General features: G+C 40.6%; 1 protein-coding gene across 2 annotated transcripts; it reads left to right on the top strand.

The window, feature by feature from the left end:
• Positions 1–1,986: 1,986 nt before the first annotated feature.
• LOC147894751 (cleavage stimulating factor 64-like) lies at positions 1,987–13,794 on the top strand. Of its 2 annotated transcripts, none has more exons than XM_087384576.1 (12): positions 1,987–2,215; positions 2,295–2,379; positions 3,088–3,166; positions 5,727–5,904; positions 6,153–6,186; positions 10,978–11,252; positions 11,353–11,430; positions 11,516–11,554; positions 11,673–12,185; positions 12,273–12,389; positions 12,476–12,877; positions 13,168–13,794. In XM_087384576.1, the coding sequence occupies exons 1-12, from the start codon at positions 2,102–2,104 to the stop codon at positions 13,306–13,308; spliced, it is 2,055 nt and encodes a 684-aa protein (XP_087240702.1). In that variant the 5' UTR covers positions 1,987–2,101; the 3' UTR covers positions 13,309–13,794. The 2 variants fall into 2 exon arrangements, with proteins under 2 accessions (XP_087240702.1, XP_087240704.1); XM_087384578.1 differs by having other exon boundaries at positions 5,727–5,914; positions 6,163–6,186.
• The last annotated feature ends 6,484 nt before the right edge of the window (positions 13,795–20,278 follow it).

Raw genomic sequence — 20,278 nt, 5'->3', positions numbered from 1 at the left:
GAGTTTCAAGTTTAGTGAATTCCATATACGGAATTCCATAATCACCGTAATCAATATCGTCCATTTCCACATTATCCTCTTGAGTTTCTGTTTGTACCTCCTCATGTGTTTCCTCTCCAACTATTGCTTTTCCCTTTCTAGTCCTTTCCTGGGTCTCCCTAATCATATCATCCCCCCTTTCTAGAGTTGTCATTTCAAAGACGTAAATTTTCCAGAAATTATAAAGCGAAACGCTTTATGTCAGAGAGAAAAAATGTAGTGCCCACTTCCTTGATATTTGTTCGAGGCGTTGGATTTGTCTTTAAAGGTGACGCGTCCTCTCATGCATTAATTCTTGATCTCTCGTCTCTCCTTTATACTCTTTGCTTCAAACTTTTCGACCCGTTCTTCGATCTTCTTCTTTGAGTTTGGTGAGGCTAAGGAGATTGGAAAGAGGGGGGTGAAAAGACTTTGAAAAGAGAGGGGGGGCTTTAGGCTTTAGAGAGGGTATAAATGCTCTAATGAGGTGGCTTTTTCCAAAGGTTTCTCAACCTTTGGATGACGTGGCTTTGAGGATCTTAACACAGAGAAGAGCTGCGCGACCAATTCCTTTAGCAATCGCCTCGTCAAAGCACCTGAGAATTCTCTCTCCATTTCTTGCACTCTCAAAAGGAGCATGTTCTTAGTCGTCAAAAGTGGCAAAAACCTTGTTGAGTTGCCATAGTTGTCAAAGCTCTACTTCTGCTACTTGATTTGCCAATTGGCTTGTTGGTTGGGGTCCTCAAATCCCAAGCAGACATTAGAGGGCTGCAACTAAGGCTCCAATGCCAATTCTTCTCTTCATTCCTAATTTGTGTGTGATCTTTGATCAAGGCGTCGCTTGCTGCGCCAGAGCCTTAATGCGGAATAGACTCTATAATTTACATTCGGAGTCACGTCGCAACGTCACCAGCCAGTAAGCATTGCATAGGAAGAGAGCTGCTAGTGATTAGAATAGCACCCACAAAATACGGACCCCATTGAACAATTTACTGGACTTGCTGAAGCTTTGAATTCCTCGGACCTTAACGAGGAACATAGGGAGCTTGTGAGTTCCATCCTCTCTTCTTAGATCATAATCATTGATGTTCTGAGTGACATCCTTGATCTTGCTAGCATGGAGTTCGGTAAGTCACGCACTGCCTGATCGGGTTGATTCCTTTCTTTGGAACCACTGCGACTACTGAGTTTTTGCTTTACTTAGCTCACAATTTTTACAAGGCTTCCATCTCATCGGAATAGGGAGCTATGTTTCTGGCCTGCTTTGCATCATAGTTGTAGATCGACTCGCAGCTCTGATACCAATGTTGCATCCCCTGATTTTGAGGGCTTCTTCTCATTTCCTCCCTGCCTCGGTTTCGCAGTGATCCCCTGTCTCGTAAGTAGTCTTTCCTTTTTCATTTCCTCCCCGCCTCGGTTTCGCATTGATCCCCTGCCTCGTAAGTAGTCTTTCCTTTTTCATCATGCTGAAGATCACTCTCTGGAAACCTCCCCCAAGCCCAATGCTTGCAAAGTAGCCTCCTCTTTTTGTGCCATGTGTCCCACAAGGGACCTTACCCTTCTAGCCCCCTTATGGGCTCTCCTTTGCACCTCTTAATTAATGTCTAGGCCTAGGCGTGACCCTAGACCCAAACCCTCTAGGCCTCATAGTATGCAAGCATCGTCAAGCCCTCTGGTTCCCCGCCTAACCACAATCGCAATACATGGTTCCGGGATTATGGCTGACGTAACAGAAAGGGCTAACAAAGAGGGCCATTTTTGCAAGTGATTAAGTGCCCTCAGGTAAGGCCAAAAACTTAATCCACCCAAAAGTGACAAAGTCACGAAGAGACAAAAACCTAATCCTAGGCGTAAACTACCACTCATCCTAACAGTAAACACCCAAATGGACTAACATTCTAAACTATTAGCCAGATTAACATTCTCCAATCGGCCCAAAATTCAATCTGTATTTCAGCATCAGTTACCCTTTTTGCAAGGCCAACAAAAAGCAAACAGAAAAGGCGAGAATTTGAAGCTGCCCTCAGATTGTGATGCAGACGAGGAAGCAGCATTAATACCCAGTCAAATCCTCAAAATCTTGATGTGCTGTGTTTTTGGAAGCAGAGCTGGAGAGAACCAGAAAAGTTCCTTTTCGCTAGTTTTTTTTGTGGTGGACGCAAGGCTTTGCTGGTGCTTTCGGTTCGGAGGACTCCAGGTATAATGGCCTCAGGATTTCGACCTTGTCCGGTAGAATCAAAAGCAAATTGTCAAACCCAAGGTTTGGTATTTCACAGACAACCCACAGAAATGAGCAGCCTCGAGTCGCTTCTCCCGTTCGCTCCCTCGACATGAGCAGCACTCAACACCGCTGTGTCTTCGGTATATCACGCCTCCTTGACTGTTTGTTACGTAATTCGCCGTTCATGTTTTCAGGTCCCCTGTTGTCATCAACTGTTTCCACGTTTTTACCACCGCATCTCAAAACCCGTTTTTTGCGTTGACGTTGTTTGGCAGAGCATCGATTCTTCTCTTCTTTTCAAAGACTAAGGGGGGAACTCGTAGGGGAAGCATATAATGTGAATATTGTGAGTTGTTTCGGATTAGTTTAATGAATAGTTCTAGAATGCAAGGTTATTCACGTGGAAAGCATGAGATTTATGCACATACATGTCTTTGGAATTACAGAATTCTAGTTTATTGCATGTCGGGGAGTGGCTGTGTGGACGACTATGTAAGCATGATGTAGATGTAGCCATTTTATAACCAAGTTTAATACTGCAGCTGATCGATAACAAGAATCAACTTTAATAGGGTTTGCCCTCAAGTTTGTGCAATTCTAAAGGCCAAGCCTGCCTCGTACAGCCGCAGACACTTGGCACTTGTCCTTTTAAAAATGACCTGCATGTGTCCAAGATACAGATTGTCAAGATGCCACAGCATGCAGTCTTTGCTATGTATATGGTCCTTAAGACTTTAGATCTTACTTCCAGTCTACAAGTGTGATTCCTTTCAGGATGTTATTCTGGTTGATACCGGTTGTCTTATGGTAAGTCATGTCTTGACATTATGAATTTTTGTTTGCTACAGTGGGAAATATACCATATGATGCAACAGAGGATCAGTTGATACGGATTTGTGAGGAGGTTGGTCCAGTCGTTTCATTTCGGTGGGTTCAAGCTCGGCCTGGACATGTGTCAGGCTGTTATACAATTTATCTCTCTTGTAGTCAAGAAAAGATGAGGATGGAATTAAAATTACTTCCATGCATTCTTCTTTCCAACGTCAACCATTTCACTTACTTGGCTTCAAAATTGCATTTTCCCATGCTTCTTTTGCACCAAATGCCTTGCTTTTGAAATGGTTTTGCGGTGGTTGTGGAGGAAAGTTGCATTAGATTGCTCTCAAAGCTTTGTGGGATGGCAGAAATAGTTAATTTAATTAATTTTGATTGCATGCATTTTTAAAATAAACTTCAATGTACAATATGTAGACAATCTCAACATTACAAAGACAAAGCCAGTGACTTCCATTATGTATGGGAAATGGGGCCAGAAATTGATCTTTCATGCAAGGATGTTTGGGCAGAAAGAGGATTCTTTTTGTATGATTGGACTTATTCTAGTCTTACAAAGGTATATATATTCTTTTTGAAAAATATATTTTGATATGAACGTCTTTGTTTCCAAACAGCTTTGAAAATGATCTTAGACTATCTCTTTGTGCTGTTTTTGGGTCTAGGGTGCAAGTTATTCAGCAGAATGATGTAATTGATTTGTTTTGTAAGCCTTTTAAACTCACAATGGCTGCTGGCACGTATCTCATCTCTGGCAGTGTGACAGGATTGTTTAATAAAATACAAATTAAAAAACGTGGATTATTGTTATTGAATTTGATTCAAGCTCATGGGTATTATAAATGGTGCGCTGCTTATAGAACCACCTCTCTCTGATTTTTTTTTCTGGCTGTGCTGGCTCTTCCATCCAGCCTTTCAGGTGAGCCTAGCATTAGAAGGTGACCACATCCCATCTATGGAAGGGGGGTGAAGTTAGGGACTAGGATTGAGAAATGTCTACTGCTATATAAGGAAGCATTCAGATTTTGACTACATTGTGCAGTTCTTTTGGAAATATGCATGGGCAGTGGTCTTTCTACTAAATGAACATATGTATGTCTGCCTCGGGAAATACAAAATAAATCCATGGTGCAATGGTTATTTTCTATATTTCAATTGTGTCATCATGCATTGCAATACCAAGTTTGCCAGGTCAAATTGGGCATTTTATTGATGTAACATGGCTTCTCTTTGTACCAAAAGAAAGATGCATTCAGATTTCTTAATACGTGATGCAGACAGCAAAAGCTGCCCAGTGGCTTCTTTTGGTGTTAAGTAATTGATAACTATATGTGCACATGTTCTTCTTCATGTACCATGGTGGGCATATTCATGTTGATGTTTGCTGTATCAAATTCATCTGCTGCTTTTTAAAAAAATCCTTGAGCATCGATGGGCAGGCTAGTTTTACAGGCTAATCGATCGTGCTTTTAATACCCAATTTATGACTTACCCAATTTTGATGTTTGCCATTGATGTTTGCTGTATCAAATTCATCTGCTGCTTTTTAAAAAAATCCTTGAGCATCGATGGGCAGGCTAGTTTTACAGGCTAATCGATCGTGCTTTTAATACCCAATTTATGACTTACCCAAGACTTCAATTCTAAAATAAAAGAAAGTGCTTTTGATAGCTATGATATGGTCTCATCCATCTGTTGAAACAAGACTCTTTATTTTGTTATGGTGATTATACTTATATCGAAGATGTACAGCGTGAACAACTTATGAACAAGAACGATGGTTTGGTAATGCATACCTCTAGAAAAATGGATGACAGTCAGGTTGAAGTAATCAACTTTAAAGATGACCTAGTTCTATATTGCATAAATTATGGCATCAAGTAGCATGTGTGAATACTTGATTTGAGGATGATGTACTTCAAATTTATTTGTGATGCCAAGAATGACTTTGCATGATACATATTGTTTGTTTGGTTCAGCACGGCTAAAGCCATTTTAAAAAAGAAGCATTGGTGCATTGATAAAAAGTGTAGAGACTTTATACGAGCAAGAATCCAGGTGCTCCACGCTGAGGAGCATAGGCATCTCAGATTTCTGGAATCTATACTTTTACATGGGTTTGATATTTTGATTTGAGGTTTGGAATATGTGACGATGAGATAAAGCTAGGGGTGTTTTACCTTCTTGGTTAACTGATTAAGTGCAATAAGTAAGGGGATAATTGTATGGAACAAGTAGAAGGATTTGATGAAAAATAGGCTGATGGTTTTCTCATTTCTCAGAATGGAGTGCGGTGTCTATGGGCTGTAGTGGTATATCCTTAGCTCTATGTCTTCTGTATCACAAAGATTTACCTGCCCTTTTAAGAGAGATTTTTGTGGAGCATGTTAAAATGACTAGTTTCACAACTCTGATGTTGTGGATGGGTTTGTGCATTTCTTGTAATGATTGTGCAAGTGAAATGCTGAATTGAACCTTTATTGCAGTGATGGACATTACTAACTTACCTGCTTTTTTCTTTTAACAAATAAAATTGGTGCTCATGCATACCAGGTTTGATTGGTTACATTGTTTAACTCTACAAACATTAGATTAGTATCCTAAAACTTTAGAGATGAGCAGTTGACATCTCATTAAGATTGCTCTCTGCCAGACTGGTTCTTGACAGGGAGACTGGAAAGCCAAAGGGCTATGGCTTTTGTGAGTTTAGGGACGAGGAAACAGCCTCGAGTGCCCGGCGTAACTTGCAGGGCTACGAGATAAATGGGAGGCAGCTACGTGTTGACTTTGCTGAAAACGAAAAAGGAAGTGTAGATCGTACTAGGGAGCAGGTATGGCTAGGTTTTGGTATCGGTATTGACATGCGAACTTTTACCCCTCTGGACAGAATTTCGTTCTCATTACAGATTTTTGTGGAAACTGTAATCCCATGGACATTCATGCATAACTGCATGGGGTTTATAGGCAGAAAATTGCCATGAAAGGACTGGAAAGCTTAGTTATTTCTGATGCCTTTTTGCGGGGGGATTTGCTTACCTTTTACTGCTTGGATTTCTTTTTTCTGGTGGGGAATTTGCAGGGGCGTGGAGGGCCTGGCCTTGTACAAGCGACTGGTGAGCACTGAGCCCATCAGGAGTCAAATTTGATATTGGAGGATGCAGTAGGAACTCTTGGCGAACTGACATTATACCCTGGCAGATGCTAATGTTTTGTACAATCGAGATAAAATACGTTTGATTTATTTTATTGGCATGACATTGCAATTTTCTTTTTGGGGGCTATCAAACTGTGGGGTATTTAGAGTAGTGATCAGTAATGAGTTGTATGCATTTTCTTTATTGCAAACTACTTTGGTGTTTAATGTGCTTACTCTTCAGTGTCTAAAATAACAGTCTATTGACTGTGCTTAGTCTTGCTTGTGATGTTTCTAGTAATCATGTGGTTTTTGGAGATTTGCATGCTACACTTCAGATGCATGACTTGTGGATTATACTGTCTTTGCCATTGAAATTTTGTGCTGGATGCTTTATATGTGAAGTTTAGAAATAGAGCAATATTGTTTGACGAGGGACAGCACAGCTCTAAAATTCCAAGCCAAATTTACACACCTGCACATGCCTTAAGAAGGTGCTGGAACTTTCTCATGGAATGTCTTTTGCAAGGCCATAACTAAAGCAGCAGATTAGTCGCAAGAGACCTGTTGGAGAGGCTTGAACACTGGGATCAAATTAATCCATCTCCTGGTTTATATATTTATGACTAGTCTTACACAAACACATTGAGTCTTCACAGGCAGTCGTAGCTTGAGTGAAAGAGTTGACAGCTTCTTGATTAGAGGATGAGTTTGGGAATGTTCCTGGATTCATCTAGGTATATGCTTCTTGATTAGCCGCCTCCTTTTGTGCTAGCTTCCGTCATGGTGAGTCTATCTATCACCTCAGGAGTACTGACAAAAATCAGATTGAAGGCTTTGTGTACATGGATTCTCAAGTGTGTGGGTGGGTGCACAGATGTGTGTGAGAGCATATGTTATGGTCTATACTCACCATTGGGTATTGACGAGGTTGGTGGGGATGTCATAATAGCTAGTCTTGCTACGTGGTGGAGTCTACAGGTTTCATATTGTGGGTGAGTGGTTTATGTTTGCTTTTTCAATCTAGTCAATGACGTTAATATCAATATGAAGAGTCAGTGGAAGGGAACTGAGAATGATGTCATCTTCTCTTTCTTTAAATGTCTCTCCCCAAACGTCCAGCATTTGTGTACCAAAGTGTTCTTGTCTCGTTCTTTCTATTTTGATATTTGGTTGATTTGGCAAGAAGCAGCTGCAAGTGTCTTTTTTATGTCCTATCTAAAAGTATCAACACTTCCGAATAGTCCTGTCCTGCCTTTTTTGGCTTCTTTGGTTCCACATGCCTCGCTTTTCCTTCGGGATGTGGCTGAATGAGATTCTTTCAATTCAGCCGTCTTATCCTTTGCATTAGTCAAGCTTGCTGAATTTCTTTGGAGTCTTTTTTGAGTTCATTGGTGTAACTCGAAAGAGAACATTAACTTTGGACTTGTATGGGTTGTAATTATGTAGGAACCTCCAAGGTCAAACAAACAAGGCTACACACTTAACACAAGTCTGAGTGAGAGGATTGAGGAGCCTAGCCATAGTAGAGGTTTAGGAAATACTATACTAGGTTATCGCAGAATTGCAGCAAGAAAGGAATGTGACAATTGAATCCTTGAGGAAGATCTCGGTAGCGGTTTAGGTGTAGGCTGTAGAGGTGGAGGTGGGCACACACTTGTGGTGAGGAAGCAAAGAATTGGTAAGTGCAAAGATCAACTAGATCTTTTAGACAGGCTTTTTGCCTAAGGGAAGGAAGAAAGGTCTTGTGCAAAGTTTGCCATATAGGCACACGCTTCAAAGCTAACTACAAAAGTGTAGAAAAGGTCTGGGGTTGACTAGACTCAAGGCTTGTAGCAAACTTTTACAAGTGAATCCTGATGTGTTGTGCTCTTGACTATAATTAGGTGCCTATAGTGTGAGATGCTGCTCAATCAAATGTCTTGGAGACGAACTTACCATGCACTAATGGTCTTGGAGACCCCCCTTGAAAAAGAAGCGCCTAAGTGGGCGACCTTGCTCTAAACTTGGTGGAGAAAATTAGCCATAACTTCATAAAATGCTATTTTGATGCATATAGCTTTACTGAATGGTGCAAAAAATGTGACACCTTGAGAAATGATAGCCTAAAATGGGCGCCGGAGAAAATTAGCCATAACTTCATAGAATGCTTATTTTGATGCATACAGCTTTACTAAATGGTGCAAAAAACGTGACAAATGTCTAAATTATGTCTTGCCATTTGATTTGATATGCTACATGACTTGTCAATCAAAAGATAAGGTTAAAAAATTGAATGCCATGGTCACCCAAGTTTTTGTACCAAACCCAAATGGGCACTTGAGTCTCTAAACTTCGCCTTAAAGAAACGCTGCTTAAGTGTGCCTCATAGATTCCATATCGTTATGGTCGTCACTTGGGCTCCAAACCAAAGTTGCCAAAGAGTGATGTTGGATGAGCTATTAAGTAGGCCTTGCAATCTAACGTGTATGTTGACAATACAATGTGGTGGGGAGTGATTTGGCTTTAGTCCATGTGTAACCAAAAGGTTGAGTCTCTGTGCTATACAATATGCAACTCTTAGCCATTGACCACCACATGCACTAGCTTATCTCACCAACGAACATGAAATCCGTCATTGAATATTGAGAGTGCTCTTTGAGAGTTTTTTTTTAGTGCTAGCCTTTGTCATGGCTGAGTTTGCCCTTCACCTCCAGAGTGCTGACAGAAACTCAGTACGAAGACTTTGTATCAATGGATGCTCAAGTATGTGTGGGTGTGTGGATTTGTATGTGTGAGAGCATATTTTTATACTATGGTCTACACCGATTGTTGGGCGCTGATGACGTTAGTGGGGATGCCATAGTAGCTGGTCCGTGCTATGCGTGATGGAGTTCATGGTTTTCAATCTTATGAGTGACTATCATGAGATTGAAACTACACTATGTTGTGTTTTTAGAGGATGAGTTTGGGAATGGTCCTGGATTCATCTAGGTATATGAATTGGTGTCGATGGTCATTGAATGTTAAGAGTGCTCTTTGAACTGAGCTGGTGTCGATGGTCCATGTAGAGCCGGTCCATGTAGAGCCTTGCCATAAAGAAGCCTCCACTTTAGTATTAGTGACAAATTCTTAAAATATAGAAGGAATACAACATTGAAACATTGCAAATATGAAAATGACGGATATATGTAAACGGTTTTCGCTTGCAAAAGGATTTTGAGTTCAGACATAGTTATTGGGTACGTCATTGGAAGTTCTTTAGCTAGGTTTCCTTTGGTTTAAGGACTTAATCTTAATAAAACTTCTAAAACTTTCTTCCTCTTAGACAATAGAAATACATTTATTGTGTGTTGTGCTATTAGTTATCCTTGTCAATTCTTTTTTGGAATAAATTGTTTCCAAGAGATTGCACTGAAATCCAGGTGTCTTCAAAAGTAGCTGAGCTTGGATGAATAGATTCGGATATTTGGATTATATAACGTTCCATGATGTAGCCATTATTAGGATTAAGTGTCAGAATGCTCATCAAAGTAGGCAGCAAATGAATGTCATTATTGTGCTCCTCTACACGAGGATGATTGTACACAACGTTCAACACAAGGTACTCAACGTGGTTATGTTCTAAATTCTAAATCGATACTATTCTAGTGGACAGCTGCTTGCCCGACTGCATTGAGCACTCCCTCCTTGCTGTGTGCCTGCTAGAGATTTAATAGAGAGCCAATATGCTCCCTATTTGACAGTCTGCCACCCTCCTAAAACTGGTCGACTTGCTTTGGTAATCTGACCTGTGTTTATCTGTAGTAAACCCGACCTATAGGTCTGCCAGAAGGCTGACCTGGTCTGTGAAAGGGCTGGCCAGATCTGCCCCAGACCTGACCCCAACCTGGGCCCTTCATGTGTGCCTATAAAAGGCCACACCCAGCCAGCCATTCCAAGCCCCATGTGGGCTGGGCAACAGTCGACCTGGACTGTCAAGCCCTCCTCTTAAGTATCCAAGCAATCTTTTCTTTAACCTATTAACCACGGACACCCCAAAAAAAAAGAGAGGACACGTGGCAGCTTGGAGAAGAAGAGCCTGCCATGTGTCACAAAGAAGGAGCTTTTGGATGGAGGCTTGGAGGGGGGAGGAGGTGGAAAGACAAGAGGTAGGATTTGGGGAGGAGGTGGAAAGACAAGAGGCAGCTTTAGGGGCAAGGAGGAGATAGAAGGTCAATGGAATGGAGGAGATGGAAGGTCACTTTTGGGAGGAAGGAGGAAATGGAAGTTTAATGGAATGATGGAAGGTGGGTTAAGACTTAGCCAAAATTTAAAAATCCAATCCAAGTATGCAAGGTGAATTGATTAGCAATTTAAGAATCAAAGATCCACCTTCAGATGGGGAGTTGTTGAAGATGGTCATGCATCTTTGCACGGGTTCAGTACTCGTTTCAACAAGCATGAGAACTGCATAGCAGCAACAGTTGTGGGTTGAACATCAATACACCTATGTCGACCATTAGTGTTTATTTTGTATGTTTATCTAAGTTCTACTTTGCTAGCATTATACATGGCATAAATAAGTCGTATAAATAATGTTGTTGAAGATTTGCCGTTCATAAGGCCTACAAGAGAGTGGCAATTGAACATAATAACTGTGAATGGTTCTCTCTTCCGTTCTCTTTTGTTTTTTTGAGTCTACTTAGTTCTAGTCCCTAGTAAATAAGTAAAGTACCAGCACTTAGGTGTGGTTGAAGCTTTCTTTAGCCAGGGTTGAAGGGAAAATGTGATTTTGCTTCTCGTTCTGCAGACTCCCATAAGCCAATCAGTGTACCAACAGCAGTCAGGGATCCTGCTATTATTCAGCCTATAGGGCTTGCAGTAGCAACTTCTGCAGCTGCAGTCATGGCCGGGATGTTGGGTGCTTCACAAATGTCTGCCACTACAAGTCAAGGAGATATGGGTAGCAATGGTCAACAGAATGGTGGGGGATCTGGGGGAACAGCTGTGGGTTCTGATGCGCTAACGAATCATTTAGCAGGCATGTCAAGGCATCAATTATATGAGATTGTCTCACAGATGAAGGTAAGATGACTCTACTCATATTCAGTAGACCATTAATCATGATGCCATTATTGACATTTGTGTTTATGGTCGATGCCTAAGCCCTTATTATTGAATCCAGGATCTTATTCAACAAAATCAGCAGCAAGCACGCCAAATTCTGATAGCAAACCCACAATTAACAAAGGCTCTTTTTCAGGTGCCAGATGCTCTGTGCCCTTTGTTTATAAGTGTCTATGCTGAAGATCATAGGAAATGACAATGTGGCTTTTTTTTTTTGACAGGCACAAATCATGCTGGGTATGGTGCGGCCACCACAGACAGTAAGCAAAATTTTCTGTTGTCGCCAGGGTTTAGGCCTTTTTTAATCATCAGTTGCAGACATTGAAGATGTCCCTGTTTTCTGCACAACATACTCATCACGTTGATTATTTCATGCAGTCACCTCTTCAAAACGTGGCAGCCCAACCTTCACAACAGCAGCCTGCACAACAATCTGAAATGCAGCCCGTGCAGGTGCCGCCTGTTCAGCCACCGCAGGTTCAAAATATGCCTCAGCCACCGGCCACACGGACGATTGTGCAACAAGGACAACCCCAAATGCCCACTGGGCAGCTGCAGAACCAGTTGCCTCAAGCTCTCAATCCACTTCAACCACATCAACCTTCTCAGAACTTGCCATTCCAACCTTCCGTGCAATCGATTCAGCAATCTAATGCCAGGACCACTTCGATGCTCCCTTCTTCACAATCAGTGCAACTGCCAGGCCTGCAGCCTCATAACCCACCTATACAACATGCTCAACCTCAACCACCCCCGCATGTGCATCCACCGCCCTTGCCGCAACAGCCTCGACCTTTACCCCCATCTCAGCTGCCACATCAAAATGCTCAGAATATAAGCTTTCAACTCCCTCCTGGTCCTCACTCACATCTTCCCCAGCATCCATTCCAGGTACGGCACAACTTATTGTATTCTTATTGTTTGCTCATCAGGGATGATCATTATCTGTGGCTGATGCCTCGAGTGTTTCCCATACAGCAAACTAGTGGAATTCTTCAGACCAGCATGGGCAGATTTCCGACCAGCATGGGCTTACCATATCAAGCAATGCACCCTCCTTTGCCTAATCAGCCACTACCACCTCAAGTTTTCCAGGTTTGTAGAAATATGGTCTTTGACACTTCCTTTTTGCAATTAGTTAACTTAGAGTTTTAGATATGCTGATGGTCTTGTCCTGATAGATGTCTCGGAGTGGAGCTGAACTTGGGAGTACTGGCATCCCACAAAGTGGTCTGCCCAACAGTGTCAGCATGGGTTTGGATGCAATCGCACAAGGTGGAAGAGGGCCTAGCATGGGTGGTCCTGCTCCAAATATGCCCTGGAATCCACTGCCTTCAAGTGGATCAATGGGAGGGGCTCCCCAGGGAACTAGTTCTATGGGTATGGCTGTTCACATGGGCCCAGGCCCTTTGTTGGGCAGTGGCAATGGAATTGGTTCAGGTTTGGCTGGTGGGCTTTCAGGTAATGGAGCACAACTAGGGGTTATTAGATCAAATGTTACTGGTGAAGGACCTGGTTTGATTTATTCGCAAGGATACAGTCAGCCCCTGTTACAGCCTCCACCTCGACCACAATCGCAACAGGTAGATCAGTGTATTTAGCAACTTATCTACGTATGTATGTCATTTATGAAGCAAAGCAGAGACCTGTGTGTTTCCTTTTTTTTTTCTTGGTGTGATTTTTTTTTTTGGGGGGGGGGGGTTCATGTAAAAGCTGTCATCATCATATTAACATATGTATGCTCTAAAACATATTTTTAGATTTAGTTCAACGTCACTTCATAGTGGGGTGAATGAGTGGATGTTGTCTATCTGTGGGGAACAATTGTGAGGATTTACCTTTCGATTTACATTTCTTGGGGCTTCATATACAGTTGTCATTGGAGTTGGAACAACAGAAGGCTTTGTTGCAGCAAGTGATGAACCTTACGCCTGAGCAAATAAACTTGTTGCCTCCCGAGCAGAGACAACAAGTGCTCCAGCTACAGCAGGCATTTCGGAGTCAAAGCTCTTGAACAAGAAGTGATTCCATCACATTTTTCATTTGACGGGATTGATTTAGGTTATCTATTTATATTGAGGTCCCATGACATGTCTGCCGCTCATGTGTTTCTTCGCTCGAGAGGCCTTCATTTTTCCTGGTTATTTGCTATAAGGAAAGGTTCCTTGGCTGGAATGCTGTTCGAAGTGTTTCCAAGTCTCATTGGTTTGGAGAGAGCGACGCGGATACATGCTTCAGATGTCACACGTAAAAGTGAAAATATCACAGTATCCCCTCGTCTTTTGGAGTTTGAGAAGTTTCAGTAACTGTTTAGAAGTTCAGCAACCGTTTCATTCTCCTATGTCACGGTGCTAAGAGAATGAGTTGGATGAGATGACCAGTAGTACTGTGAAAGGCTCGTGGTTGCTTCACAATTAATGCTTTGATTTTTGTGCTGCAACTTAACAATTGTTTGCCTTCATTCTGCTAATGGTTCAAATATCTCCGAACTGGTGGTTTGTTATGGTCTTTACCTAAGTTCAAGTTTAAAGTTTCTTTGGGTCATTCTTTCTTGTCCTTAATGTTATTATACTTTTGAAGTGTTATGAATTGGACACATGAACACACTCATCTAGTGGAATTGCAATGCTACCTTTCTCGACATTTTATAATTAAGAGCTTCAGAATTTAGTGAAAATAAAGTGCTAATATGAAGTCCAAGAAGATGGCCTTGGAGAATCTTCCTTCCAGATAATGACCAGATGCAAAGCTTCAAGGTCCTTCATAAGACATGCTTGACACAACCATGTCTGAATTTACCACCTTTTTGAGTGCAACAGCTCCCGACATGTAAAGGGGGTCATGCAGCAGCAAAGGATATGCAATTGTGTGCTGAGGTCATAAGTACCACATCTCAATACAAGAGCAGTAGGGCTAAGGGGGAAGTCTAGAAGTCCTTTAGTGAGAAACGAATCCAAGCTCGGAGCGCATTTTTGTGGACCTTGCAATGGGTCCTAATATGTCACCAAAGCATACACAGCCTTGATTAAGAAATGACATGTGCTATCGAAGGTGAACCAATAAGATTTTGACAATCTTGAACTTTTTGTGACAATGCCAGATCCATGGTGGTGCTACAAAACACCCCCCGTACAACACAGTTCTCATTCGCCACGTACGTATGAAGGCACCCCTCATGCTTGGGGAATTTGAACAAAACTATGCCTTTTGGTCTATCCATGACACACTTACGTCTTGCTTCCTTTTGTTGGCAACTTTAAAGGAGCCTAATGCTTGCATTATGTTATTGGCTCAAGCTCTACCTAGTCACTTCCTTATCAAACTTTAATAATGTTTTCGACTGTGTTCTCTCTACATTTGACATGCAAACTATTTTTTTGGAATGAAGTTTACCAATGACAAGTGAAGCATATAGGAACTTTGCCTTTTGGGTTAAGAACAAGGAAATAAAGCTTACTCTTGATGGCACATTTAAGCTCATAGAGCACATTTTTTAGAGGATGTAGAAGCGCTTACATGGAAGATTTTGGATCAGTTCATCATGGGATAAATGTTGCTATTGATGCTGTCCATACTACTATCTCTACGGTAACTTTAAGAGGTCACCTTGGACTTGTAGCATAACAGTTGAAATCTTCAATTATTTTTATTTAGTATCCTCATCAAGTGCCTGTATTTAAAAGCAACTTCTCAAATTCTGCAATGCACCATGTAGATTCTTCTTGCAAAATTAGATTCGAAGCATAAACAAGATGTAAATTCAACAACTTATCAAGTATGCATAGCTCTATGTGTAAAGTACATGCGTACTCTCCCTAATGGGATGGTCAAGATGCGATCCCACTTTGGATCGTTTTTGTCATGTTTGGGGACTTGTGTTTGGTTATAAGAGATAATGCCATTCTCTCATTGTAATCTATCCTTTTGCTTTGTTGAGAACACATGTTATAAATTCATGTGGACATTGCATTTGCTCTTGCATCACAATCATGTAAGCACTTGAGGGTTTTCAAATCACCAGCAAGATGCCATTTAGCTTGAAATGTTCCATGGCCATCAATTGTCAACATTTTTCCTTTGTCTTGTCTTTGGATAGTTGATGGGATTCATGCTCTATCCAGAACCCACTTCAAATGTCTCATGGCACTCTTTGGATTCTTAAATATTGCAAGCCACCAAATGTATTTCCTAGATTGAACTGAGAAATCTTGCTCAACTTTCTCATCCCCTTGAACAAAGGCTAAAGATTTGTTCATAATGCAGATGCTCACTCTCTCTAACTCGTGTTCTTTGACTAATTGAGCTTCATCCATTTTGATAACAAATATGAGCCTACCATTGCATTTGTAAAACAAAAAGAGAGAAATAGTTAGGATAAACACGATATAGAAAATGAAAATAAGTAAAGTGCAATGCTATAATGTATTTTCTCTTACCATCTTCTCTCATGCCATAGAATTTGACCATTGCTTGTTGTCGTAGTTTCTCAACATCCAAGTAAACATTATTGAAAGCATTCATCTCAAAATATTGCAAACCAAATTTCTGTACCCTGCAAGAATTTCTCTTGTGTGTTGGATGTTTCTCACCATGCATGCCTCGTAGGCCAAGGTGTGGGTAGTGGCACCATAGACTTCTTTTACTTTTCCATAAGAGCAAACTTGAAATTACACCAGTAGCATTACAAGCTGTAAGAATCTCCTTTGCATCTACAATGTCCTTGAAGTCCTTCATCACCTCTTCAGTAACTTGCACATGTAGGCATTTGTGTCTTGGGTCCTTTAGTATCTTGATGACATTGTCCTTGCATGCTCATCGGTGCAATCAAAGGCTTTGCCAAGGACCTCTAGGTGCTATTTGTTGATGTAAACTACCATAAGGCCAAGATTTATTGGGAAGAAGACAACTATGCAATCATATAACCATAAGAACAATGAGACTCAATTGGGAAGAAGAAAACTATACAACCATATAGAAATGGTGTAGGGGGGAAACTACTACAAGTCAGATTGTGTAACACTTTTGTAGTACTATAGTAGGTGAGCCTCAAAGAAGAATGCTATGGGAACCAAATGGAATTGAGTATTAATAAACATAGAAAGCCTCTACCACCTTCACAACCAATGAAGACCTAAGAGCCACATTCAAGACAAGGAAGGATCCATGACCCTTACCTTTATAGAACAACCCTCAAGCTCCCATGATGTTGATCTCAGTGTGAGATTGTTGTTTGATCAGCCTTGCCTAAGAACCAATAAACAAATTAGACAATCACAAATTCGCTATCATGACATCCTATATAGACCGGTGAAGGAAAAAGGAAATACCAAATAATACTTGGGAACTTATAGAGGCCCATAGAAGCTTGAACTTTCCTAAATCCTTACTTAAAGCCATTTATGACCATAATGCAATAGCCCAAAGGTCACAATGTTAGGGAATGATCAAGATCCCTTATAGAAGGAGAGGAACAAGCTAGAAAGTAGCTCCCCCTTAGACACCTAGGAGAAGATGATACAATATAGAGTCTTATCAAGGTTTCAAGAACCCTGAGTGTTCAAAAGAAATTGTTGTCAACATCCTCAATCATATGCTGTCTAAGATGCTAGGCACACACCTTGGAAGTAAATCCAATCATGTTCCCATTATGGCTAACAACTATGCTTTGCCTTTTAGAGGCGGTGATTCAACTAGTACGTGTGGGAGTGGCAAGCAAGATGGTCCTAGAGGATTCTAGTTTTACTAGATCATGCAAGTTGGCTATGCAATCAATATCCTAATATGGTGTCTGATGCTTAGGAGAGGAAAGAACCATGCCACCACCCTAATTCCTTGAGGAGCAAGAGCTAACTGCATTCTAGACTAAATGGAACAACTATGCTTTGCCTTTTAGAGGTAGTGATTCAACAAGTACGTGTGGGAGTAGCAAGCATTCCCTCTATATTTACTGAGAATAATTTTCATGATTTGAGGGAATCCCACTTAGTGTCTCAATAATAAATATCCTTTGATAATGGGGAGGTATTTACAAGACATGTCCTTTTTAACCTTTCACCACCAAGGAGCATATGATCTATATACAACATCATTTTGCCAATCTATATTATAGATCAAAGTATCAATTAATGTATGAGGTAATCATATATCCTAGTATTAATTAGGGACATAGTGGTCCAATATGGGTAGGCATCATCCATTTTAGAGGCCTTACCACATTATATGCTACTAGAGCCTATTCACAATATGGTGGTCTCTATGGTTGTCCTAGCCAAACCGTAGTGAGGGTGAAGGAGATGTATCCCCCAATGTTATCATTAGGCCATATTTATTTATAAGGGGATGGGAAAAATGGAACAAGTAAAGTGTGATTGCTCTTCCTTCGAGAGGAAAATGAAACAAATCAAGTGAACAAATTCCCAATGCTTACAAATACTCTCCCCCATGCTCTTTTCACATCCATGTAGAGCCTTTCTGCCAATATCTGGGATAGATACAAACCATGTTGTAGTTAAAAGATTACCAAAATGAGACACAACCCTAGAAATCAAGGGTCCCCAAGTGTGTGTGTGTGTACGCACGTGCATGTGTGCATACACACATTTGTGTGTGCATGCATGTGTGTGTGTGCGTGTGCACATATATGTATATATAAGGGTTTATTTAGGCTGAGAATGATCAATACTAGCCATGTGCTCATAACCTCCTTAAAGTTTATAAAAGCTACTTCATGAATGATAGATTATTTAAAAACAACACCTTTTCTAATCAATTTTTGCATAGGATGTGCAATTTTGGCAAATTATGGCATGTACCTCTTATAAAAAGAGGAAAGACCCAAAAAGGATCTCACATCTTGAACATCAATGGAAGTTTCCCAGTCCATAATATTTTTGATCTTTGCTACATCCCTGCAAAATATTGTTAGCAAAAACACTATGACCAAGGTTGGTGACTTTTGGTACAAAAGAGATCACTCTTCTTAGGATTGACAAAAAATCAATTCCCCCTCTATATTCTTAGAATGATACTAAAATGCATCCTATGATTCTCTTCTCACTTTTGAAGATAAAAAATACATTAAATAATACTTCGCCAAATGCTTGTATTTGCAAAACATTCAGTCCATTGTGTAAACAAAAGTCATTGGATCAATCCTGAGTCCAAAGCACATAACACAAAATGTTCGCTACAAGATGTTTGGAATGATGTTTTGTGAACATATTTAGAGTATTAACTTCTTGGTTATATCTCCTCTTTAAATCCGTCTTATTGAAAATGCTAACTCCTAGAAGACAATCAAAGATAATTTGTTGAGAGATCATGCTCAACATCATGTGATCATATGTGCATATCACTGACACTTATAGAGTGCTATAAAGGAAAGGGTTAGATTCCATAATCCTAACCCTAAATGGGATTGTATATATTCTACATTTTCAACTAAATCTAGTGTACAGTTAGTCATTTGTGGTGTGCTCTCTAGATGTGCCCTCTCTCCTCATCTCCACTCTTCTCCTCTCCTCTCTTCATATTTTGTCATGGTATTAGAGCATGGTTCTTCCTTCCGCTGAGGTGCCATCATTGTGAGAGAGATTGAGTGATTGAGACATTGAGAGAATCTCGAGTGTTCTTTTGAGAGTTCACTTCCATAGAGAAAAGTTTTCGTTCATTGTGTTGAGAGAAATTTCCATCCATTTTATATTGTTTCCATTCACTCTTCTTGAATGTTTGTGATTTCAATTCATTCTAGTGATTTGAGAGGAGAGAAAATAACTCTGCACTTGCTATACTGAACCTTTGAGAGAAAGGAGAAAATCTTGGGTTTCTAGAGCTAGCCTACAAAGAGGTGCAGCCTCCTACAATCACCTAGAAGTGACTCTGAGCTATTGAGCTTGTGAGCATATGCCTGACCTTGAGCTTCAAGGGGGCTCAACAAAAGCAAGCTCCTCCAACGACATGCACCCAACGCCATCTATGACACAAAGATTTGTAGTAGCAACAAGCAGTGCCACTCTGAGATCCTCAACACTCACAAGCGATCTTCTCTCCAACTAGCTCCTAAGGCAACTCAACGAACTCTATAGCCTCAGTTGCAATAGCAGATCCGCATGTAATGCCAACTCCTAGCTATTCATACAATGCACGGCTATTTTATGAATTATTATTAATTATACCCCCACACACACTCTTACTCAAAATTTAGTCCCTTAAGTATATTGCCCCCCTTCTTCGAACACAAACTTTGGACTTGGATAATGTCCACTACCCCCTAACCCTCATATTTTCCCTTTAATACCCCCCCTAAACCTTAATGTCCCTCTATAAAACTCCCCTAGATCACCTTCCCCTACCTTAGCCTTACCCTAAGCTAACACACACACACACACACACACACACACACACACACACAAACACATTAATGTTGCTTAAATAATTCAGCTTACACACACACACACACACACAAACACATTAATGTTGCTTAAATAATTTAGCTAACATACACACATTTTATTCACTTTTACACTCAATTATACACATGCACACATTCCCCTCTCCATATACTCACACATAATTCAATGATTTCATTTTTTTAAATTTAAACTCCCCCCAACCCTTTTTTGAATTTAGATAACGTAATTCTTTACTGTTCATTGATATGGCATTTTTAATTTAGCATTTTTTTTCTTCTTCTTTATAGCTCTTGTTATGTTTTCCCCCCTCCCACCTAGCTAGACCCTCTAACCCCCTTTCTTATGACCGAGACCCAAACCTTTTATTAAAGAAACACTATGATTGGTCGTAAAGAGACTCAAGCATTACACTTTGTACAGTGCTCACATATCTTCACTTTGCCAAACAAGGTCACGTGAATTATTCCACTTTTGTACACACTTGACCTCAGGTCTTGGACATATGTAATCATTTTCAAATTAAATCTCCTTTTATTCCAACTTATTTGAGGATAGGTTGTAACTTATTTTCAT

Source organism: Dipteris shenzhenensis, chromosome 14 (genome assembly GCF_047967505.1).
Source record: "Dipteris shenzhenensis isolate YYH24624 ecotype China chromosome 14, Dip_SZ_1.0, whole genome shotgun sequence".
Lineage (NCBI taxonomy): Eukaryota > Viridiplantae > Streptophyta > Polypodiopsida > Gleicheniales > Dipteridaceae > Dipteris > Dipteris shenzhenensis.
The sequence above is the reverse complement of the archived record's forward strand: the minus strand, read 5'-3'. Positions and strand labels throughout refer to the sequence as shown.